Genomic DNA, 20,359 nt, shown 5'->3' with positions numbered 1-20,359 from the left:
TCCAAAGCTCTTTGGTTCACCTTTAAAACTAGTGAAACACCCATGCTGCAGAAACCCTGAGTGCTGCCCTGTGAGTGTGTTTCTGAACAATCTAGGCAGCACAAGAGGCAAGACAGATGAGCTTGCCCCGGGGATAACATCATGTGCTCATGGGCACTGCTGAGGAGGCAGGCACAGCTGCTCTGCCTCCCAGCTCAAGGGGGCTTAAGTCACCCCCAGGCACCTGCCTAAGCTCTGTGGAAACCATTAGATTACACTGCAGGACTCCAATCGTGAAATGTTATGGTAAAAAATCACTGGGAAAGCCCTTCAAAACAAGTGCTCCCACCCCCACCACAATACCATGACTCAGTAGGGTCCTGTGTTCTGACCGATTTAGCTTCAAGACAGTTTATCTTCATCCCTGCACAGCTTGGTAAGACGGCACTAACCAGGATTGCTCCTGAAATCTGGGCATGGCAGCTCAGGGCCCTTTGGTAGCGATGTATGTACCAAAAGTTGCTGCAGCCAGCCACCACCAAGCATTTGCTGCCTGAAGTGTGTAAATGCCCAGAACTGCTCCCCAGTCGCAGCACAAAATGATGGGGTGGTCAGTAGGCTTGGTATCCTCATCCATGCTTGTGGTATGTAACTGGTTGGCTCCATCCTCCCTGATCTCAGAGTGATCCAAAGCAGGGGCAGGTGTCGTTCATGCATTGATAGCGTTAGCGACATCTGTGAACACAAGACGGCTGGGTCTCTGGATGGTTCCCTGGCTCGTCAGGAGGATCTGCAAAAATGAAGCAGTGAGAGATGAGACAAGGCAAGGATCTGCAGGGATATATGCAAACCCACATGTCTGTCCATAAACTTACACACTGTATCTTACCTACATTCATCATTTGTTTCAACTTTTATTTAGATTTTGTTTGTGCTCCTGTGGAGGGGGTTTAGACTCTATCTGGTCTGGCTGGATGACCAACCTGCAGAACCCCAGAGAGGGAGTCAGGAGAAGATGCGGCCTGAGACAGGCCATTGCAGCCCCAGGGAGAGCCCAGAAGGGGGAATGCTAGAGACCAGGACCCCCTGCAATGCTGTCACTAGAGAGGAGGGGGTGCTCATGAGGTGAGGATGCCCTACTCCATGGCCTGTGTAAGGGCTGCACACTTGACCTTGCATGTGCTGGGCTCTTTGTCAGCTCCCACTCCCAGCACATACCAGCTCCAACTCCACTTGATGCTCTGCTGGGCCCTTGCAGCATGTTGAGAGATTAGCTATAGGAAACCTATCCCCTAATTGCTGAAACCCTCCCTTCCCCCTCTCCTAGCTTGCCAAATTCTGCATTTTCCCTCCCACCATCTCTCTGTAATGACAACCCTGTGACCTCCCCCTTTCCCTGTTAGCTGCCAAGCTACTCTGGTCTTCCACCCCAACCTGTGCCATGTGGCTAATGAAGTCCCCGAAGGCTCTGTGTGGCTTACTCCACATGCAGTGTTCATTACAAGACTACCTCCAATGCACTTACCAAGCTCAGTAATAACAGGCCTGCACATCTCTGAGTGGGTTGGGCAGAAAGAAGGGTGATGTGACTGTGGAAGGCAACTACTACCTTGCTCTGGGTGGCCTGGGAAGATGCAGCATCTCTTCCATGCTCCAGCAGCTCTTGTTCCAGCTCGTCCTGTTCTTCTGTGGGGTCAAAATTGTACATGGGCATGAGCTGGTGCCGCAGCTTCTCTAACCTGCCAACGGAAAGAAGAGCATAAGAGCAGCATCAAAACCTGTGGCCGAGGAAAGAGGGAGAGTGAAAAACAAATGGTTAGTCTTCCCTCCCCACTCCATTGCTGGGCAGCTGCGGAAGCGTGTGTATGGATGTGAGTGGAGGCCTGTGTGGAGGGGTGTATTTTCTATTCTAGGGTGCTTCTTGCTGTTAAGAGAGTATTTGGCTGTAACTCACTAAGTGATATGTCCCTGTCCAGGGGCAAGGATAAGATCCAACTGCTGCTACCAGCTAACTAGGTTAGACAAAGTGGAAGAGGCCAGTACTGAATGTGCAGGGTTAGTTACCCCCGGTAACCTGTGGCTGCACAGCAGAGGCCCATGTGGGGATTTAAACTGAGCTAGAATCTCAGGATGAGCTTTATGTGGGAGGGGGAGCATGTAACACGCTGGCTCGGTGTGATGTACACCCCCCACACACCCCGCAGTGGCTAGTCCACATGTTGGATAAAAACCTCCTACTGCTGGCAGAATTACATCTTCGGTTCAAGTGGTAGAGGCCTGTGTCTGGTTCTGAGTTCAATCTCTGCCAATAACTTGGGAAGGAGGAACGTGGGATTGGTACATAAAATCTAAAAGGAGCTCTGGAGGGAGCTGATGGACACACAAACACTTTGTAGTTCTGTGTGGCTTACCTGCTCTAACCCTAACAATGCAGCCTGACCCCGCAAAGGGTCTCTCTTCATGCTGGCCTAGACAAAGCAGTGATGAGAGGGACTGCTGACTCCACGAAACAGGCATACTTGAGTGTAGCTGTTGAAGCCCCAGCATATCGTGTGGATGTCGTTTTGTGGGGAGGAAGACATTCCTGAGCTGTTCCAGGCAGGGTCAAGGTCCCTTTTGGCCAAGGCTCAGATGACATGTTCTCTGCATGACCCTTGCCTGCCTCTGGCTGGGTTCTGACTACTAAACCATCAGTGTATTTACAGACTAAATGTTTCAGCACTGCCTTTAGCCTCTTCTGTTTCTCTCAAGTCTCTGCTTTGGGAACCAGCTTGTAAGTTTTCTGCCTAGTGTGTAGCCCAGTGTCGCAACCCTAAACTCATGCTCAAACATGGCGTCTGTATGGCCAATTGTCGGTCAAAAGGTCACATTAGTACCATGTGCAACACCGTAGTGTGGTGTGCAACATTATAGTGTTGTGTGCCTATTCCCGAACCTTCTATCTGGTCAATTGTGGGTCAAGTTGGTGCCATGTGCTACAATACCAGTGTATCGTGTGCAAAAGAGTAGTGTGACGGGTGCAGCTCCTGTTGATGTAGAGGGCTCCAGCTCGGAACCTGGAGGGCGAAGGAGCTAGGGACCAATTAGATGCTGACACGAGTAAGAGTCTTCGAATAAAACTGTATCTCGTGCCAAAAACGGCGGGAGTGCCCGCGTGTTAGCTGGAAGGCCTGATCACCCTTTGAGCCAGGGTCTCCTTCGGATTTTGCCGGCTTGTGTCGTGTCGTGTTAGGATTACTTCCCCTCAATTCGTCATGCACTATGTGTCTGTACTGCTGGTCAGCTGCGCCTGGAGTGTGGTATGTGCATTTTAATTTCTGTAAACACTTTGCTTAGCCTCTTCCTTTTTTTTTTCCTCCTTCTCTTTTTTCCCTTTTTTCCTCCCTTATTTGGTGCAAAGTTGTGTATACAGTATATGAGAATCAAGTTGTTGTATTGATTACTGTTGTGGTTACTTTCACAACATTCGGTTAATGCGTGCACAGCTTACTCAGTTTGCGGGTCTATTTTGAATTTTAGTGAGCGGTTGATCATAGATCATTTAGTTCTTGTTGTTGGATGCAAACAGACTGTTTTCAAGTTGTGTGTGGTTTATCTTGATAGTATTTCTAGTTGATAAATTATCTCCCCCTGGCCCAAGTTGTAACTTATCCCTTGTTAATAAACGGCCATGTGGTTTGAAATTTCAATCTGTCACATTTTGATTTTCCTCTCTCAATTAAATACTTGCTCAAACCTGCGTTTGTCTCGGTCACCCAGCATTGCCCACAGCAATCAGTAAGTGAGTCCATGGCACAGAAATCCACCTATGTCTGTGTCCATTTCAAAATAGCAGGCGAATCAAGGAGAGATGTCTTTCCCTGTCTGCCATTCTTCTGATTTTCAGCAGCAAGCTTAATGGGTGGGTGGATGAGGGGGAGACCACTAAGTCTTGAGCTAGGAAACTTAGTATCTTGCAAAACAGGATCCAGAGGAAATTGCCCTGGAAAGCATGGAGTCCAGCATTTCACCTAGCAGCACTGCCATAAACACAGAGGAAAGCAGGGGGAAAGGTAGGCCCACTGCCCTTGTCAAGGTAAGCCCAAGCTTTTGAGAACTGGGGTCTGGCAGACATAGCCTTGCCAGGCAAACCTCATTATGTAACGCTGCTGGAGCAGAGGAGCCCTGCCTGTAAGTATAGCGTTCGGGATTGGCTAAAATGTGACAGACTCCACAGGTCATAGGATATGCCTGTTATATGAATAACAGCTTCTTTGTACAAACTCTCTCTCTTTAACCCTCCGTATGTGAGATGGATTAGGTGTTGTGTAGGAAACCTACCATGCATTCAGAGGACTTTCGGCTTCCAAAATGGCAAGGAGCTGGCTTTGAAAAGGAAATCTACAATGGGGGGAAGAAAGATAGGGAACTCTGCATTTCCATCTGATTCCTTTCCCCTGGCCTCCCTGTCTGCTAGAGATTCCCTGGCCTTTGCCTTAGTTTTGAAGCATTGAGACTCCCCAAAAGCAGACTGCACTTACCTCTTCCTCTTCCTGATATAGAGAACCTAGAGGAGAAAGAGAAACACTATTAAAACAGTCCCAGTGAGGAGAGGAGCAAGAGATAGTGCCTATCTTTAAAAAGGGGAACAAGGAGGACCTGGGGAATTATAGACCAGTCACCCTAACTTTGATACCTGGAAAAATACTGGAACAAATTACGAAATAATCAGTTTGTAAGCACATAGAGGATAATAGGGTTATAAGGAATAGCCAACATGGATTTGTCAAGAACAAACTATGCCAAGCCAAACTAATTTCCTTCTTTTAACAGGGTTACTGGCCTAGCGGATGGGTGAAATAGTAGATGTGGTATATCTCAATTTTAGTAAGACTTTTGACACAGTCCCAGCTAACATTCTCATAAGCAGAGTAGGGTAATGGGGTCCAGATAAAATTACTATAAATTACTTTACAACAGCTTGAAAGACTATACTTGGAGTAGTTATGGTTTGCTGTCAACCTGGGAGGGTGTATCTAGAGGGGCCTGCAGGGGTCTGCCCTGGGGCTGGTACTAATCAATATTTTCATTAATGACTTGGATAATGGAGTAGAGAGTGTGCTTATACAATCTTCAGGCGACAACAAGCTCAGAGGACAGAATTAGAATTCAAAACAACCTTGACAAACTAGAGGCTTGGTCTGAATTGAACAGGATGAACTTCAGTAAAGACAAGTGCAAAGTACTTCACTTAGGAAGAAAAAAATCAAATTCACAGCTACAAACTGGGGAATAACTGGCTAGGTGTTAGCACTGCTGAAAAGGATCTGGGGCTATAGTGGATCACAAATGGAATGAGTCAACAATGAGAAGTAGTTGCAAAAAAGCTAATATCATCCTGGGGTGTATTAACAGGAGTGTTGTATGTAAAACATGGGAGGTAACTGTCTCACTCTACTAAGCATTGGTGAGGCCTCTGCTGGAGTATTGTGTCGAGTTCTGGGTGCCACACTTTAAGAAAAGATGTGTGTGACGTTGCACTCTATATGATTTTATGGGAATATGCTTCATGCAAAAGGTTTCTTGTAAGGTATCATTACAAAGTTTATAATCTACTGAGTGTGATCATCCTATTTGTATAAATGTACCACTCTTGTATCTGAAACTAGAAATATGAACTATAACTCTGAGGGCCTATTGTAATTATGCAAAGTGTGGGCCATTAATGGTGGTTTGGAATCTTGATGACTCCCATTAACCAGGACAATTGACTGTAGATGGCTCTGTTTTACCTGGAAGTCTTCCTGTATACTTGTGTGCTGGCAAGTGGGTAATGAAGTCTTACAGGGACATGTGACCATGTCACCTGAACTGGAATCCATCTTTTCATTGAGAAGGAGGGGGTGGGAACCCAGAGAGGGACAAAGGATTCCCGCCTTATGCAAAAGATATATAAATGGGTGGAACAGAGCAAAGGGGGCAGCTCTCATGAGGAATCCCCTAGCTACCACCTGAGCTGGAACAAGGGCTGTACCAGGGGAAAGGATTGTGCCCAGACTAGGAAGGCATCCAGTCTGTGAAAGAAACGTATTGAAACATCTTTCAGGGTGGGATATTATCTGTACTCAGTTGTATTACTGTATTAGGCTTAGATTTGCATGTTTTATTTTATTTTGCTTGGTAATTCACTTTGTTCTGTCTGTTACTACTTGGAACCACTTAAACCCTGTATAAGCTTTATACAGGGTAAAATGGATTTATTTGGGTTTAGACCCCATTGGAAGTTGGACATCTGAGTGTTAAAGACAAGAGCACTTCTGTAAGCTGCTTTCAGTTAAGTCTGCAGCTTTGGGGCAAGTAATTCAGACCCTGGGTCTGTGTTGGAGCAGACGGGCGTGTCTGGCTCAGCAAGACAGGGTGCTGGATTCCCGAGCTGTCAGGGAAAGCAGGGGCAGAAGTAATCTTGGCACATCACTTGGCAACTCCTAAGGGAGTTTCTGTGATCTAACCTGTCACAATGTGGACAAACTGAAGAGAGTCCAAAGGAGAGCAACACAAAAAATGAAAGGTTTAGAAAACCTGACCTATGAGGAAAAGTTTTAAAAAAACACAACAAACTGGGCATGTTTAGTCTTGAGAAAAGAAAACTGGGGGTGGGAGGGAGGACCTGATAAGTCTTCAAATATGTTAAGAATTGCTATAAAGAGAATGGTGATCAACTGTTCTCCATGTTAATTGAAGGTGGGACAAGAAGTAATGGGCTTAATCTGCAGCAAGAGCAAGATTAGTTAGAAAGTTTTTCCCAATATCTAACCATAATGGTTGTTAACTTCTGTAATAGGCTTCCAAGGGAGGTTGTGGAATCCCCATAACTGGAGGTTTTTAAGAGAAGGTTGGACAAACACCTAACAGGGATGGTCTAGATCAGGGGTTCTCAACCAGGGTACATGTACCCCTGGGGGTACGCAGAGGTCTTCTGGGGGTACATCAACTCACCTAGATATTTGCCTAGTTTTACAAAGGGCTACATAAAAAACACTAGTGAAATCAATACAAGCAAAAATTTCATACCACTTGTTTATACTATTCTATATACTATACACTGAAATGTAAGTACAATATTTATATTCCAATTGATTTATTTTATAATTATATGGTAAAAATGAGAAAGTAGCAATTTTTTACCAGTAAGGTGCTGTGACACTTTTGTATTTTTATATCTGATTTTGTAAGCAAGTAGTTTTTCAGATGAAATTAGGGGTACAAAAAACAAATCAGACTCCTGAAAGGGAAGGGGTACAGTAGTCTGGAAAGGTTAAGAGCCACTGGTCTAGGTTGACTTGCTTTTTGTCTTTGCACTTAGGCACTTTTGAAAACTTTACCCAAAGTCTGCAAGAAAATTCTGCAGCAGCAAGTTCCACAAATTAACTTGTTGCAGTTTGTAAGGGAAGTTGACCCTAAGAACTTATTCTTGTTGTTACCACCCATCTTCTGCTGAAAGGTAAACTAGCTTATTCTATTAGAGAAGGACCACAGCCCTTTGCACTGCCCTCTTCGTGAGTGACACACCCATTCAGGGATAGGTGAGAAGAAAGGTTTAGGAAGTCACTACCTATAGCGGAGCTAGAAGGGTTGGCTCTGTGGAGCAGCACAGGGAATTTTAAGGGTTTGTTCAATATCCTGTGGGAAGAGTGTGACAGACTCCACACCACACATCATGGGACATGCCCGTTATGGATAACAGCTTCTTTGTACAAACACAGAACCTTCCTCCTTTCTTTAACTCTCCATATGTGAGATGGCTGAGGTGTTATGTAGGAAACCCACCACACATTCAGAAGTCTTTTGACTTCCAAATTGCCAAGGGATCTACTCGGGAGCTGGCTTTGATAGGAAACATGACAATGCGGGGAAGAAGGGGAGGGGAGATCATTCCCCTCTTAACACTTCACTGCCTAATAATGCATCACCACATGTTATCTGAAGTGCTGACCCACTTATGCTGTGTCCAGTCATATCACAGGAAGCTAGACAGGCCCCCCTAACTTCCCCTCAGTCAAGGGAGACAGAACTTTCTGCAAGGGCAGAGACTGTGGAATGAACTTCCCCAGGAACTGAGAGCCATCACAAACCTCACTATCTGCTGCAAGTGCAAGGCACATTTCTCTGACCTTGCCTCTTCTAACACACACTCAGTAACAGGTATATCTTTATTTAAAAAAACAGACACCCTACCAGACCAAGACTTTCCACTCTACATGCATGTTCCTCTGGGGGGAGGATAAGAGCATAAATAACAGATGGATAGTCATGTGGCTTAATGCACTACTGGAAGATGCTTAGATGCCACAGTGATAAGCATGGTATAAAAACCTACATAAGATAGAATAGAGCAACTCAGAGCAGAATCTGCCCCGTTTTCTTTTAAATAAACTCCTCAGTTATTTTAAAAAATGCTGATACCACATATGGGAACTGGTTCCTGGCATCCTCAAAACTACTGGGCACCCAGTCCTGGGAGATCCCAGCAGCACTGATCATTGTACTGCAATTTGGGTTCCTACTGGGAGCCTATGCACGCCTCCCAGACTTGGTTCATTCTGAGCACTGGATAAAGACAGTTAAAAGTTGTGGATCTCAGAGACGTTCAGTGCCCATAACTTTTGTATGATTGTCCAGTGTGGTGGCTCTTTCTTGGTTCAATCAAGTTATTGGGATTAAAACTAGTGTTGATAAATCACACCCACCCTTCCTACTTTAGAAAGAGAAGTATTTAGAATGCCTGATGGAGTGGGTCTCTCTTACCATTGCTACAGCCAACCCAATCATAGTAATGATTCCAAATGAGAGGAGCATTGTGCTCAGGCCGGGCTCACTGCTGACCACGTCTGGAATTTTGGTGCTGTTAAAGCTGGTGGTTTCAGGGCTTACAGTAGCAGTTTCTGGTAGAGCCCTGTCCATGGTTGACCCTGGGTCTGGCTCGGAGGTGGTAGTGGTGCTGCGGTACAAATCGTGTATAGAGGGTGTGCTGTAACTCATCCTGGACAAGGACCCCACGTCCTCTCTGACTGAACTGTCTCCACCCACTCAGGATGCCTTGATTTCTGCTACAAAGTCATAGGGTCTCCCCTTCTGTCAAGGACCCTCCTGTGAGCACTGTTGTGCAACATCTTCCTTGTTGGCCCTTCTTTGAGGGAATCCTGTTGCTTCTCCCTGTGTTTGAGAGAGATAAGCAGAAGCTTTATGAGTCACAGTTGCACAAGGTGACAGTCCTAAAGATACATGACCAACATTTTCTGAAATGGAAACTGTTTCTGAGTATGAGATAGATTAGATATAATTTTGGGGGAGAGGGGAGGCTTAGAGAGTATTTTTGGGTGCTCACCGTAGATGGAAAGTGGCTGACTTTTCAGAGATGCTGAGCGCCTCCAACTCCAGTTGAAGTTAGTGGGATCTGGGCATGTCAAAATCAGGCCATGAGATTCTCAAGCTGAGCTTCTAAAACCTAAGGCATCCAAAATCAATTGCCACGTTTATGCTGGGGTCTAGGGGGCTGAGAGTCAGGAGAGCCTGGTTCTTTTCTCTTATCACTTTCAAATTTGACTTGAGTAGGAGCTGTGGATGATCAGCACCTCTTAAAATCAGACCATTGATTTACGTGCCTAATTTCAGACTCCCAGATTTGCATAGGTGCTGACTTGGTTTTGCCAGTGGGTACTTTTGAGGAGGTGTGTGTGTCGGCCAGTTTTGCGGGGGGAGGCTATTTTCAGCATATTTATATACTTATTTCATATTCTAGTTATTGAATGCATCTATATTGGTATCTTTACTATTTTAATAATGATTAAATTGTTATGAACTACATAATTACATTATCATGAATTACAGTATATTAAAATCATTGCAATCACCTACAAGCTGTCTTCACTAACCTCCAGGAGTGCAAGTAGGGTGGTACCCTCCAGTACGCAGTACTGGCAAGAGATTTTTAACGGGTACGGGGTACCAGAAAGACTTGGGGCTAGCTCCCCCTTGGGTCGGGGGAGGAGAGCGGGGGTTGCACTCTGCTCTTTAAAGGAGCAGAATGTGGCTAGGGAGGGCATTCATTCTTTAAATGGCTTTAACAGCACAATACATATGCTAACAAACTTAAATAAAGGCTTTGTTTATGTTTAGTAGTTGGTCAGAAGTCCTCAAGAGGGGAGGGGTGGGTGGGACGGAAGATGTTTAAACAGTGTTTTTGATTCTGTTTCTCCACATTGGTCTGAATTATCCATGACATCCATACTGCATCACATCAAGTCCAAATCATTATTGGAATGCCTCTGCTTGTACTGACCAGGGTATGTTTGGATTCTGATGTCAGCCCAGTTCTGCAGCCTTATGGGAATCAGGTGTTGTCCCCAGTGTACATGAAATTCTTCTTTGCAGCCAAAATAGTCTAACATGCATTTTGTTAACTGGAGCAGCAAAACAAAGGGCTTGGCTACACTTACAAGTTGCAGCGCTGGTGGAGGCTTTCCAGCGCTGCAACAACACCCCGTCCACACTTGCAGGGCACAACCAGCGCTGCAACTCCCTGGTTGCAGCGCTGGCTGAAAACCCATCCCGGCAGGGGTATAAGGAGTGCAGCGCTGGTGATCCAGCGCTGCTCAGCAGGTGTGGACACTCACCAGCGCTTTAATTGTCCTCCAGGGAATAAGGAGTTATCCCAGAATTCCTGTTCAGCCACTCTGCACATCAGTTTGCACTCTACTGCTCTTGCCTCAGGTGACCCGCCCTTTAAATGCCCCGGGAAATTTAAAAATCTCCTTCCTGTTTGCTGCAGCCAGGTGTGGAGTGCAATCAGTTAATCAGTTACAGGTGACCATGCCTCCACGCGGCAAACGAGCCCCAGCATGGAGCACTGGTGAATTGCAGGACCTCATCAGTGTTTGGGGTGAGGAATCAGTTCAGGCACAGCTGCGCTCCGGCCGTAGGAATTATATCTTTGAGCAGATATCAAGGGCCATGCTGGATAGGGGCCATGATCGGGACGCACTACAATGCAGGGTGAAAGTTAAAGAGCTGCGGAGTGCCTATTACAAAGCCCGCGAGGGCAATCGCCGATCGGATCCGCCCCACGACCTGCCGTTTTACAGGGAGATGGACGAGATACTTGGGGTGACCCACTGCCAATCCCAGGATAACGCTGGACACTTCTGAGCAGGCTGGGGGACAGGAGGAGGAGGCGGAGGAGGCGGCGGGGGGGGGAGAGGAAACCGCGAGTGAAGCTCCTGGGATGGGGGAAGACACCGCAGATTCCCTGGAGGCATGCAGCCAGGAGCTCTTCTCAAGCCAGGAGGAAAGTACCCAATCGCAGCAGCCAGCAGTTGCAGAAGGACAAGCAGAGGAGCGGGTTACCAGTAAGCGGCTTTTATTTTCTGGGTGGAAATGTTTCTGGAGAGGAAGGGGGGTTATGGCTGCATGCATGCCAGCCTCTAGATGTGGAATAGCCCGTTGATGTGGTGTATCACGTCGCGGTAATCTGCTTCAGTTATCTCAGCAAAAGTTTCATCCAGAGCGTGGGCAATATGCCTGCGCAGGTTTATAGGCAGAGCCACTGTGTCCCTTGTCCCAGTGACGGTGACGCGTCCGCGCCACTCTGCTGCCAGTGGTGGGGGGACCATTTCTGAACACAAGCATGCCGCATAGGGTCCCGGGCGGAATCCACATTGCTCTAAAAGAGCCTCCCGCTGTTCCCTAGTGTCTCGCAGTAGGGAAACATCTTGCAGGATTAAGTCCTGTGAAAAATGTTGGGAGACTCTTTAGTGAAGAGATAGGGAGATAAGATCACCCCTGCATCTGCATCTTCACTCAACCCCTCTAGCACTCCAGATTACCCGAAGCAACCAGCTCCCCTCTATCACTCAAGCCCCACTTATCCCTGTATAAGTAAGCACCCCTCACTCACCATTTCGTGGCTTCTGTTGTGTTATGCGTGTGGGGAAAAGAATGCTAAAGTGAGAACTCCCTCAGTGTAACAATTCATGTCTGGAGATAGTGGATACAATGCTGCCCGTGTTAAATGTTGTCATTTCTGTGTTTCTACAGTGACCTTGACTACTGGACTGCCCAGATGTTCAACATCACAGAGGCTTCAAAATTTGAGAAAAAATCCCCGAAAGAGCAAAGAGGACATGCTGAAAACTGTTCTTCATCACTCTGCTACAGAGAGAAAAGAATTGAAAGAATGGAGAGAAGGAAAGCATGATCCGCCAGAGACATTGGCGTAGAAACGCTGTGGCAAAGAGGAAAAGCACAAACCAGCTGCTAGAGATCCTGTCGCCAAGCGGACTCTCTCCAGGCTCTCGTAGCCATGCAGGCAGAGCAGGCCCGGGCCGCCCCCCAGCCCCCCCCCCCCGTCCCAAAGCTTTTTGCCTTGTGCCCCAATGTCAGCTCAAACCGCCTTTCCCCAGCATCCAGGTTCTTACCACCACCAGCTGCCTCCAACACCTGTACGTTCCCCAACCAGCCCTGATACCTACCACCCTTACCCTCTGCATTCAACCCCCATCACCATGCAGTATATGCACCCTGAAGTGCAGGATTCATTAAACAGCAATCCAGACAGGACATATGCAAACTTGTGACTGTACAGTTCACCAACCCACACCCCTGCCCTCTTGTGTTCATGAAATGTTGTGTGTCTGTCTGTCTGTCAAGGAAGTTTTTTTCTTTTCAATAAAACAATTCTTGGCTTTGAAAACAGTCTTTATTATAGCAGATAGTGAAAGATACCTTAGCCCAGTAAAGAAAGAGGCACTGCAAATCATATTATTATTATGGATAATAGAATAACAGTGTAAGCAGTGCAATTCACTCCCATGCAAGGCAGCAAACATTACTGTTGGCTTTCAGCCTCAAATTCTTCCCTCAAGGCATCCCTAATCCTTGTAGCCCTGTGCTGGGCCTCTCTATTAGCCCTGCTCTCTGGCTGTGCATATTCAGCCTCCAGGACTTGAACCTCGGTGGTCCATGCCTCACTGAATGTTTCACCCTTCCCTTCACAAATATTATGGAGGGTACAGCAAGCGCATATAACCGCGGGGATGCTGCTTTCCCCCAAGTCTAGCTTCCCATACAAACATCTCCAGCGGGCTTTTAAACGCCCAAAAGCACACTCCACAGTCATTCTGCACCGGCTCAGCCTGTAGTTGAACCGGTCCTTGCTCCTGTCAAGCTTCCCTGTATAGGGTTTCATGAGCCAAGGCAGTAACGGGTACGCGGGGTCTCCAAGGATCACAGTGGGCATTTCGACATCCCCTACTGTGATCTTCCTGTCTGGGAAAAAGTCCTGCCTGCATCTTCCTGAACAGGCCACTGTTCCGAAAGATGCGTGCATCATGCACCTTTCCAGGCCAGCCTGTGTAAATGTCAATGAAACGCCCGCGGTGATCCACAAGCGCCTGGAGAACCATAGAGAAATACCCCTTACGATTAACGTACTCTGATGCCAGGTGGTGCAGAATAGGAATATGCGTCCCATCTATCGCCCCTCCACAGTTAGGGAAACCCATTTGTGCAAAGCCATCCACAATGTCCTGCACGCTCCCCAGAGTCACGGTCTTTCTTAGCAGGATGCGATTAATTGCCTTGCAAACTTGCATCAAAAAGATTCCCACGGTCGACTTTCCCACACCAAACTGGTTCCCGACCGACCGGTAGCTGTCTGGAGTTGCCAGCTTCCAGATTGCAATAGCCACCCGCTTTTCCACCGTCAGGGCAGCTCTCAATCTTGTGTCCTTGCGCCGCAGAGTGGGGGCGAGCTCAGCACACAGTCCCATGAAAGTGGCTTTTCTCATACGAAAGTTCTGCAGCCACTGCTCGTCATCCCAGACTTCCATGACGATGTGATCCCACCACTCAGTGCTTGTTTCGAGCCAAAAGCGGCGTTCAACGGTGCTGAGCATTTCCGTGAATGCCACAAGCACTTTGGTGTCACACGCGGCAGGAGAATCGATATCGATATCATCGTCAGACTCCTCACTGTCACTTTGGAGCTGAAGGAATAGCTCGACTGCCAAACGTGTTGTGCTGGCGACACTCATCAGCACAGTCCTCAGCAGCTCGGGCTCCATTTGCCACAGAAATCGCGATTCACACAGAGAGTACAGAAAGACACTCACAATGGCGCCAAACGCTGCCGGAAAGAGTGAATGCTGGGATGTGAAGCGATGCACCACGGGGCGCTGGCAAACAGGAAGCGGAATGACCCGCACACTTCCTTCCCCTTCCCACAATACTCAGCGCCAAAATGGGACGAGGTGCTCTGTGGGATAGCTGCCCACAATGCACCTCTCAATACAGCGCTGGAAAGTGCTGCAAGTGTGGCCACAGTGCAGCGCTGGTAGCTGTCAGTGTGGCCACACTCCAGCGCTGGCCCTACACAGCTGCATGACCAGCGCTGTAACTCCCAGCGCTGCAAATTGTAAGTGTAGCCAAGCCCAAAGAAAACAAATGCCTCATTTTCCAGCTTTGTGAGTGAGCAAACTGTAAGTGAAGATTATAATGATGGACACTGCTGGCCTTAAACCAGCTGCCTCAGGAACCTGCCAAGAACTTCGCTGAAAATATGTTCCTCATCTTAGCAATGGAGCTAAGACTTATCACACATCTGCCCACCTTTATTTGAATGAAGTGCCTTCTGATCTGACAACTCAGGCATTGTCAGTTTCATCCAGAACAATTTACAAACTTGGAACCTAATCCTGTAAACTCTTAATCATTTGATCAATCCCACTGAAGACAATGGGAGTATTTGCATGACTATGGACCACTTTAGTGGAATGGTAAGAGTTTCAGAAGTCTGTTCCTATAAAGTATCAGAGGGTAGCCATGTTAGTCTGGATCTGTAAAAAGCAACAAAGAGTCCTGTGGCACCTTATACACTAACAGATATATTGGAGCATAAGCTTTCGTGGGTGAATACCTACTTTGTCAGATGCATGTAAATTTCCATTACATACGACTGACGAAGTGGGTATTCACCCACAAAAGCTTATGCTTCAATACATCTGTTAGTCTATAAGATGCCACAGGACTCTCTGTTCCTATAAAGGAAGTTGAATCCCTCATTGAAATGAAATGTTTGGGTACAATACCATAAAGCAGTTTAGGATACAGTTCTACTTAAAATTTGTCTTTTAATAAGTCATACATATGCTGAAATGGCTCCGCACCCAACTCCCATATTCCATATAAACAGACTGAAATACTACATATTTGGGGGGAAAGTGAGTAGTTAAGCATGTTGATGTTTGTATATACAAAGGCGGGTGTCGGAGGGGACGGGGAGAGCCTGTGGGCCCCGGGCTGGGGGTGGGGAGAGGTCACATGGGGGGGGTCACATGCCCCACCTTGTGTCCCTCCCATGAGTGCAGTACCAGCAAGAAATTATTTCTACTTCCACCACTGCTAACCTTCCAGTTTAAAGACATCATGTCTCACTGTAGCTTTCTGGATGAAACTGTCAGCAATCTTATTTACATCTAGGTCCCTGGTATTATCTTGATGCACATTAAGGACAGCTACATTATTCAGTTATGTCTGTCCCATTGATGATTGGAGATGATTTTTAGATCTTCTCAAGCTGGAGAATGAGTTCAGGGTGATACCTGCACAGTTAGAAGGATTCTTATAAATTTGCAGATGACTCCAAGCTCTCTTTCTTGATGGGCAACAACTAATTTAGGAACCATCATTTTGTATGTATAGTTGGGATTATATTTTGCCATGTGCATTACTTTGCATTTAACATTGAATTTCATCTGCCATTTTGTTGCCAAATCACCCAGTTTCAGGGCCGCCCAGAGGATTCCGGGGGCCCGGGGTCTTCGGCGGCGGGGGGCCCTTCCGTTCCGGGACCCGCCGCCGAAGTGCCCCGAAGACCCACGGCGGGCCCCCCCCCCCCGCCACCGAATTACCACCGAAGCGGGACCCGCCGCCGAAGTGCAGCCCGGTCTTCAGCGGTAATTCGGCGGAGTGGGGGCCCCCGCCGCGGGTCTTCGGGGCACTTCGGCGGCGGGTCCCGGAAGGAAAGGGCCCCCCGCCGCCGAATTACCGCCGAAGACCAAGCTGAACTCGGCGGCGGGTCCCGCTCCGTCTTCGGCGGTAATTCGTCGGGGGGGGGTCCTTCCGCCCGGGAGGAAGGACCCGCCGCCGGCGAAGACCGGGAGCAGAAGAAGCTCCTGCGCCCGGCCCCGCAAGAGTTTTCCGGGCCCCCCGGAACGAGTGAAGGACCCCGCTCCAGGGGCCCCGAAAAACTCTCGTGGGGGCCCCTGTGGGGCTCGGAGCCTGGGGCAAATTGCCCCTCTTGCCCCCCCTCTGGGCAGCCCTGCCCAGTTTTGTGAGATCCCTTTGTAACTCTTAATTAAGTCCAAAGCAGGCTGCAACCTTGAGTAATTACCATTTTTGAAGTGGTAATGAGAGTGGCCCATTTCAGACAGTTGACAAGAAGGTGTGAGTAACAGTAGGGAGACAGGCCTATCCTCGCTTACAGACTGCCCCCCAACCCGAAGCAACTACTCACCAGCAACTACACACCACACAACAGAAACACCAGCCCAGGAACCAAACCCTGCTACAAACCCCGGTGCCAACTCTGTCCACATTTCTATTCAAGGGACACCATCATAGGACCTAACCACATCAGCCACACCATCAGGGGCTCGTTCACCTGCACATCTACCAATGTGATATTTGCCAGCAATGCCCCTCTGCCATGTACATTGGCCAAATTGGACAGTCTCTACGCAAAAGAATAAATGGACACTAATCTGACATCAGGAATCATAACATTAAAAAACCAATAGGAGAACACTTCAGTATCTCTGGTCACTCAGTAACAGACCTAAAAGCAGCAATTCTTCAACAAAAAAACTTCAAAAACAGACTCCAGTGTGAAACTGCAGAACTGGAATTAATTTGCAAACTGGACACCATCAGATTAGGCCTGAATAAAGACTGGGAGTGGTTGGGTCATTACAAAACCTAAACCTAATTTCCCCAATACTAATTTCCCCCTACTGATACTCACACCTTCTTGTCAACTGTCTGAAATGGACCACTCTCATTACTACTTCAAAAGTTATTTTTCCTCCCATGGTAACCTGCTGTTAATTCAATTGTCTCGTTAGACTGACCTCACACTTGGTAAGGCAACTCCCATCATTTCATGTATTTATATCTGCTCCAGTATTTTCCACTCCATGCATCTGAGGAAGTGGGTTCTAGCCCAGGAAAGCTTATGCCCAAATAAATGTGTTAGTCCCTAAGGTGCCACAAGGACTCCTCATTGTTTCTGAGTAATTTTGTATCACATTCCACACTCAAGATCTGGCTCGTGTGTGCTGAGCACCCACTATTTCTTTCCATGGGTGCTTTAGCCTCAGAGCACCCATGGAGTCAGCGCCTATGCAGGTTTGACTATTTTAGTTTTAATATCTCTGTGCTTAGTTCCCCAGCTGGATGGCAGGGCACTGATATTTACCGAAGGGCTTTGGGATGTCTGGATAAAAAGGACAAGGATTTATTAGGATGTTCATTATTACTCTGGCTGGAACTATCAGCCAAGAGAAGTATATTCAATATCAACCACCATCTCTAACAAGTGGTATTTGGTCATTGCAGCCTCATGGGATGTGGGTTTTCAGAGTGAAACCTTGTGGTTTCCTCTTAAACCACCCTATAGGTGGCTGGCCCTTCAGCCTCCTATGTAGTCCTCTGTGGCACAGCCTGACTCCCACAGGCCCCTTGCCACTCTGGTTACCATCCTTCTACAGAGAGAGAGAGATGCCATCCCTTGAACAGACTTCTATCCTACCCCTCCTCCTACTCCCCAACTCCAGGACTGCCATGTTGTCTGCTCTTTCATCTACTGCTCTCGGGAACATTCATTGCACTTTGTTGAGAAAATTTACCTTGACATCTCTCCCCATTGTATGTATGGCAGCAGGCAGGAGAGGGACTGCCCTGGGGGTACTATTTGCTCACTCTCTGTCCTGAAGTATAACAAGATCTCCCTTAGAAGGTGGTTGGATGGCATCTGCCCAAACCCTACTCTGCAAAGGCTCACAAAAGTTGGATAATTGATTGGTCTGGGAGATGCTGTTGAGCTAGCCAAGTCCATTTCAAGGACTAGAGGAGACAACTGAATTTTGCAGAGCTGGCTGCTACAGTAAGGTGATGGGGTCTGAGCAGAGAGGGTTTCAGGGAGTTAGCTTCATGGGCAGTCACTTCCCCGAGCACTGGGAAGTGTCCCTTCAGACTTTTCCAATGAGCCAAGCCTTCCCAGCCTAAACCATTTTTGGGCCTTAAGAGATTCTCTTGTGCAGAGGCTGGGATATGTCTCTCCTGGAGGAGAGACTGTTAATCAACATTGCAGTTCTATCAGGATTATCCATGACTGCTGAATTTCAAACCTGACTCCTCTAAATGTCCCTGAAGACAAGTCTGCCTGTTGTATGAGAGGGTGTCACAAGGGCAATGGGACCAGGCCTGCCTGTGCCATAATTAGCTACCTCCCAGCCGAAGGAGAGAGGATTAATTGTGGTCAAGTGAAAATCTGATGAATACAAGGGCCTCAAAGGGCAGAGAATGCAGTTTAGAGGAGGAACCATAGGGAAAAAGTTGGGTGTCCATGGAAGGGCCTGAAGTAGGGGCTGGAAGGAGCAAGGGAGTCAAGGCTTCATTGCAGAGAGATTTAAAAAGAGCCCAGAAGAGACTGGGAACTGAGCCCAGATGGCAGGCTGAAGAGGAGTCCAAGGGGGGCAGAAGAACTTTTTGTTTGCATGGACTCTTGTTACCCAGGTTAAGTTTTGGTTAGTGATTTGGATGGAAGGCTAACTCCACCCTGTGTGAGGAAGGCTGAGGGGACCCACCTCAGAGGGGGAAATTGAGGCAGGGAACATCTGCAGAGTTCTCCTTTCACTCTTGGTTTCATTCAGTCTTGGGTGGGATTTGACATACTAGAATAAGGGGGATGGGTGGGGGAAATTCATTGTCTGCCTATATTAACTCCAATGTCCTGGCCAAATTCCAGCTCCATCACTTCTAGTTTCCCTACATAAAATAGCCTGCACCCCCTGCATTTTCAATTAAAGTTATTCTTCACTCCCTCTTCTAAAAATATCTTTTTACAGTATTGCTGGTACAGGATGGCTGTCAAATTCCACCCCAGAAGTAGCTGCATTTCCTTGCTGTATGATCCATATTCACACAGCAATATGCTTTCACTGTTTCTGGCCAGGCTGATGCTACTGCTTCTCACACCAGCTTTCAGTCCCAGTGGCCTGCTCTGGATTCATCCCCCTCCCACCTACTTTCAGTGTAATAAGCTGGTGCATGCCCCTCCAACCACCTGAACAAAACCGTGACATCAGCACTTACTTAATTCCTCCCAGATGAGGAATCGAGTCCCCTTCTGGTTCCAGTGTCCGTCTCAGACTGGAAGAGTAGCCCAGGCCAAGCCTCTCGAGCCGGCATGCAGGGGGAGTACCCACAGCCCACACAGACACAGTAGCCGCTGGCCTTGTCCCCGGAGAGCTGCTGTCTGTTTGTCTAACCTCGTCGTCTCCTACCACAACTGGGACAAGAGCACAAGTGCAAAAGGTTGGGTGATGTGTGTGTGAGTGTGTGCACGCTGGGGGATAGAAGCAAATTGCCCTCTCATACAGAAAGCTGCTTCCAATGGACAGCAGAGAGCGACCTTAGCAGATGGATAATTCTTGGTTTGGTGGAGACAGGGCTGACGAGCCGCCTTTGGCACTGGAACTCAGATTGCTTGTGCCGGAGATAGAAGACCCACGGCTGCTGTTATTGCTCTACTTGCCATTGTATTTTCCAAGATGCCAGGAGCTGCCCACCCCTCCTCCCCTTTCTCTGATCTCCTGCTTTGATCTCCTTTTTGCTGGGGATTGGCGGGGAGAGGATGGGGCTCTGGCTCAGGGTTGGTCAGCCTGTTTGTCACTCATGAGCTTTTGCTGCTGCAGGGAGATTGAGGTTAAACAGTGGGAAGCTGGGATTTGTAGCACTATGCACTCTCAGTCTGGAAGGATGCCACACATGCCAATGCCCCACAGAATTTGCAGGGGCGGAATGGGGAGATTTTAGCTCCTGTATAACCTTTAGGATTGTGTTTTGCTTTGCAGTGCTCTTGGTTATACAGAATTCCAGCCTTGCCCAAGTCTTCTCAGGGGAAATCCACCAAGAGGTCATTTGTCCCCACTCATAACCACTGTGCCTTTTACTCAGTGCAATTGCCTCACGTCCCTGCCAGTGATGGTCATGACAATTGGTACTTTGCCTTATTGTCTTGCCAGGGGTGATGGAACAATTTTTACAGTGGGTGTGTTGAAATCAG

General features: G+C 47.7%; 1 protein-coding gene across 1 annotated transcript; it reads right to left on the bottom strand.

Annotated features, from left to right (window-relative positions):
* Positions 1-278: 278 nt before the first annotated feature.
* On the bottom strand, positions 279-19,827 carry C7H3orf18 (chromosome 7 C3orf18 homolog). Its single transcript, XM_039482012.1, has 5 exons — positions 19,387-19,827; positions 8,764-9,171; positions 4,500-4,525; positions 1,589-1,718; positions 279-769 (listed from the first exon to the last, which is right to left on the bottom strand). Exons 2-5 carry the CDS (start codon positions 8,995-8,997, stop codon positions 689-691), a joined length of 471 nt encoding a protein of 156 aa, XP_039337946.1. The 5' UTR covers positions 8,998-9,171; positions 19,387-19,827; the 3' UTR covers positions 279-688.
* Between the last annotated feature and the right edge of the window lie 532 nt (positions 19,828-20,359).

Source organism: Mauremys reevesii, linkage group 7, assembly GCF_016161935.1.
Source record: "Mauremys reevesii isolate NIE-2019 linkage group 7, ASM1616193v1, whole genome shotgun sequence".
Lineage (NCBI taxonomy): Eukaryota > Metazoa > Chordata > Testudines > Geoemydidae > Mauremys > Mauremys reevesii.
Note: the sequence above shows the minus strand (reverse complement) of the source record. Positions and strands in the feature narration are given on the sequence as shown.

Bases quoted from the DNA above. Each gene is read 5' to 3' on its own strand.
- C7H3orf18 (XM_039482012.1), bottom strand. From the start codon at position 8,997: ATGAGTTACAGCACACCCTCTATACACGATTTGTACCGCAGCACCACT. The intron at 4,526-8,763 runs GTAAGAGAGACC...TTTCTCCTCTAG, and splicing joins TTGGGTTGGCTGTAGCAATG to GTTCTCTATATCAGGAAGAG. The intron at 770-1,588 runs GTAGTAGTTGCC...TCATTTTTGCAG, and splicing joins CCCAGGCCACCCAGAGCAAG to ATCCTCCTGACGAGCCAGGG.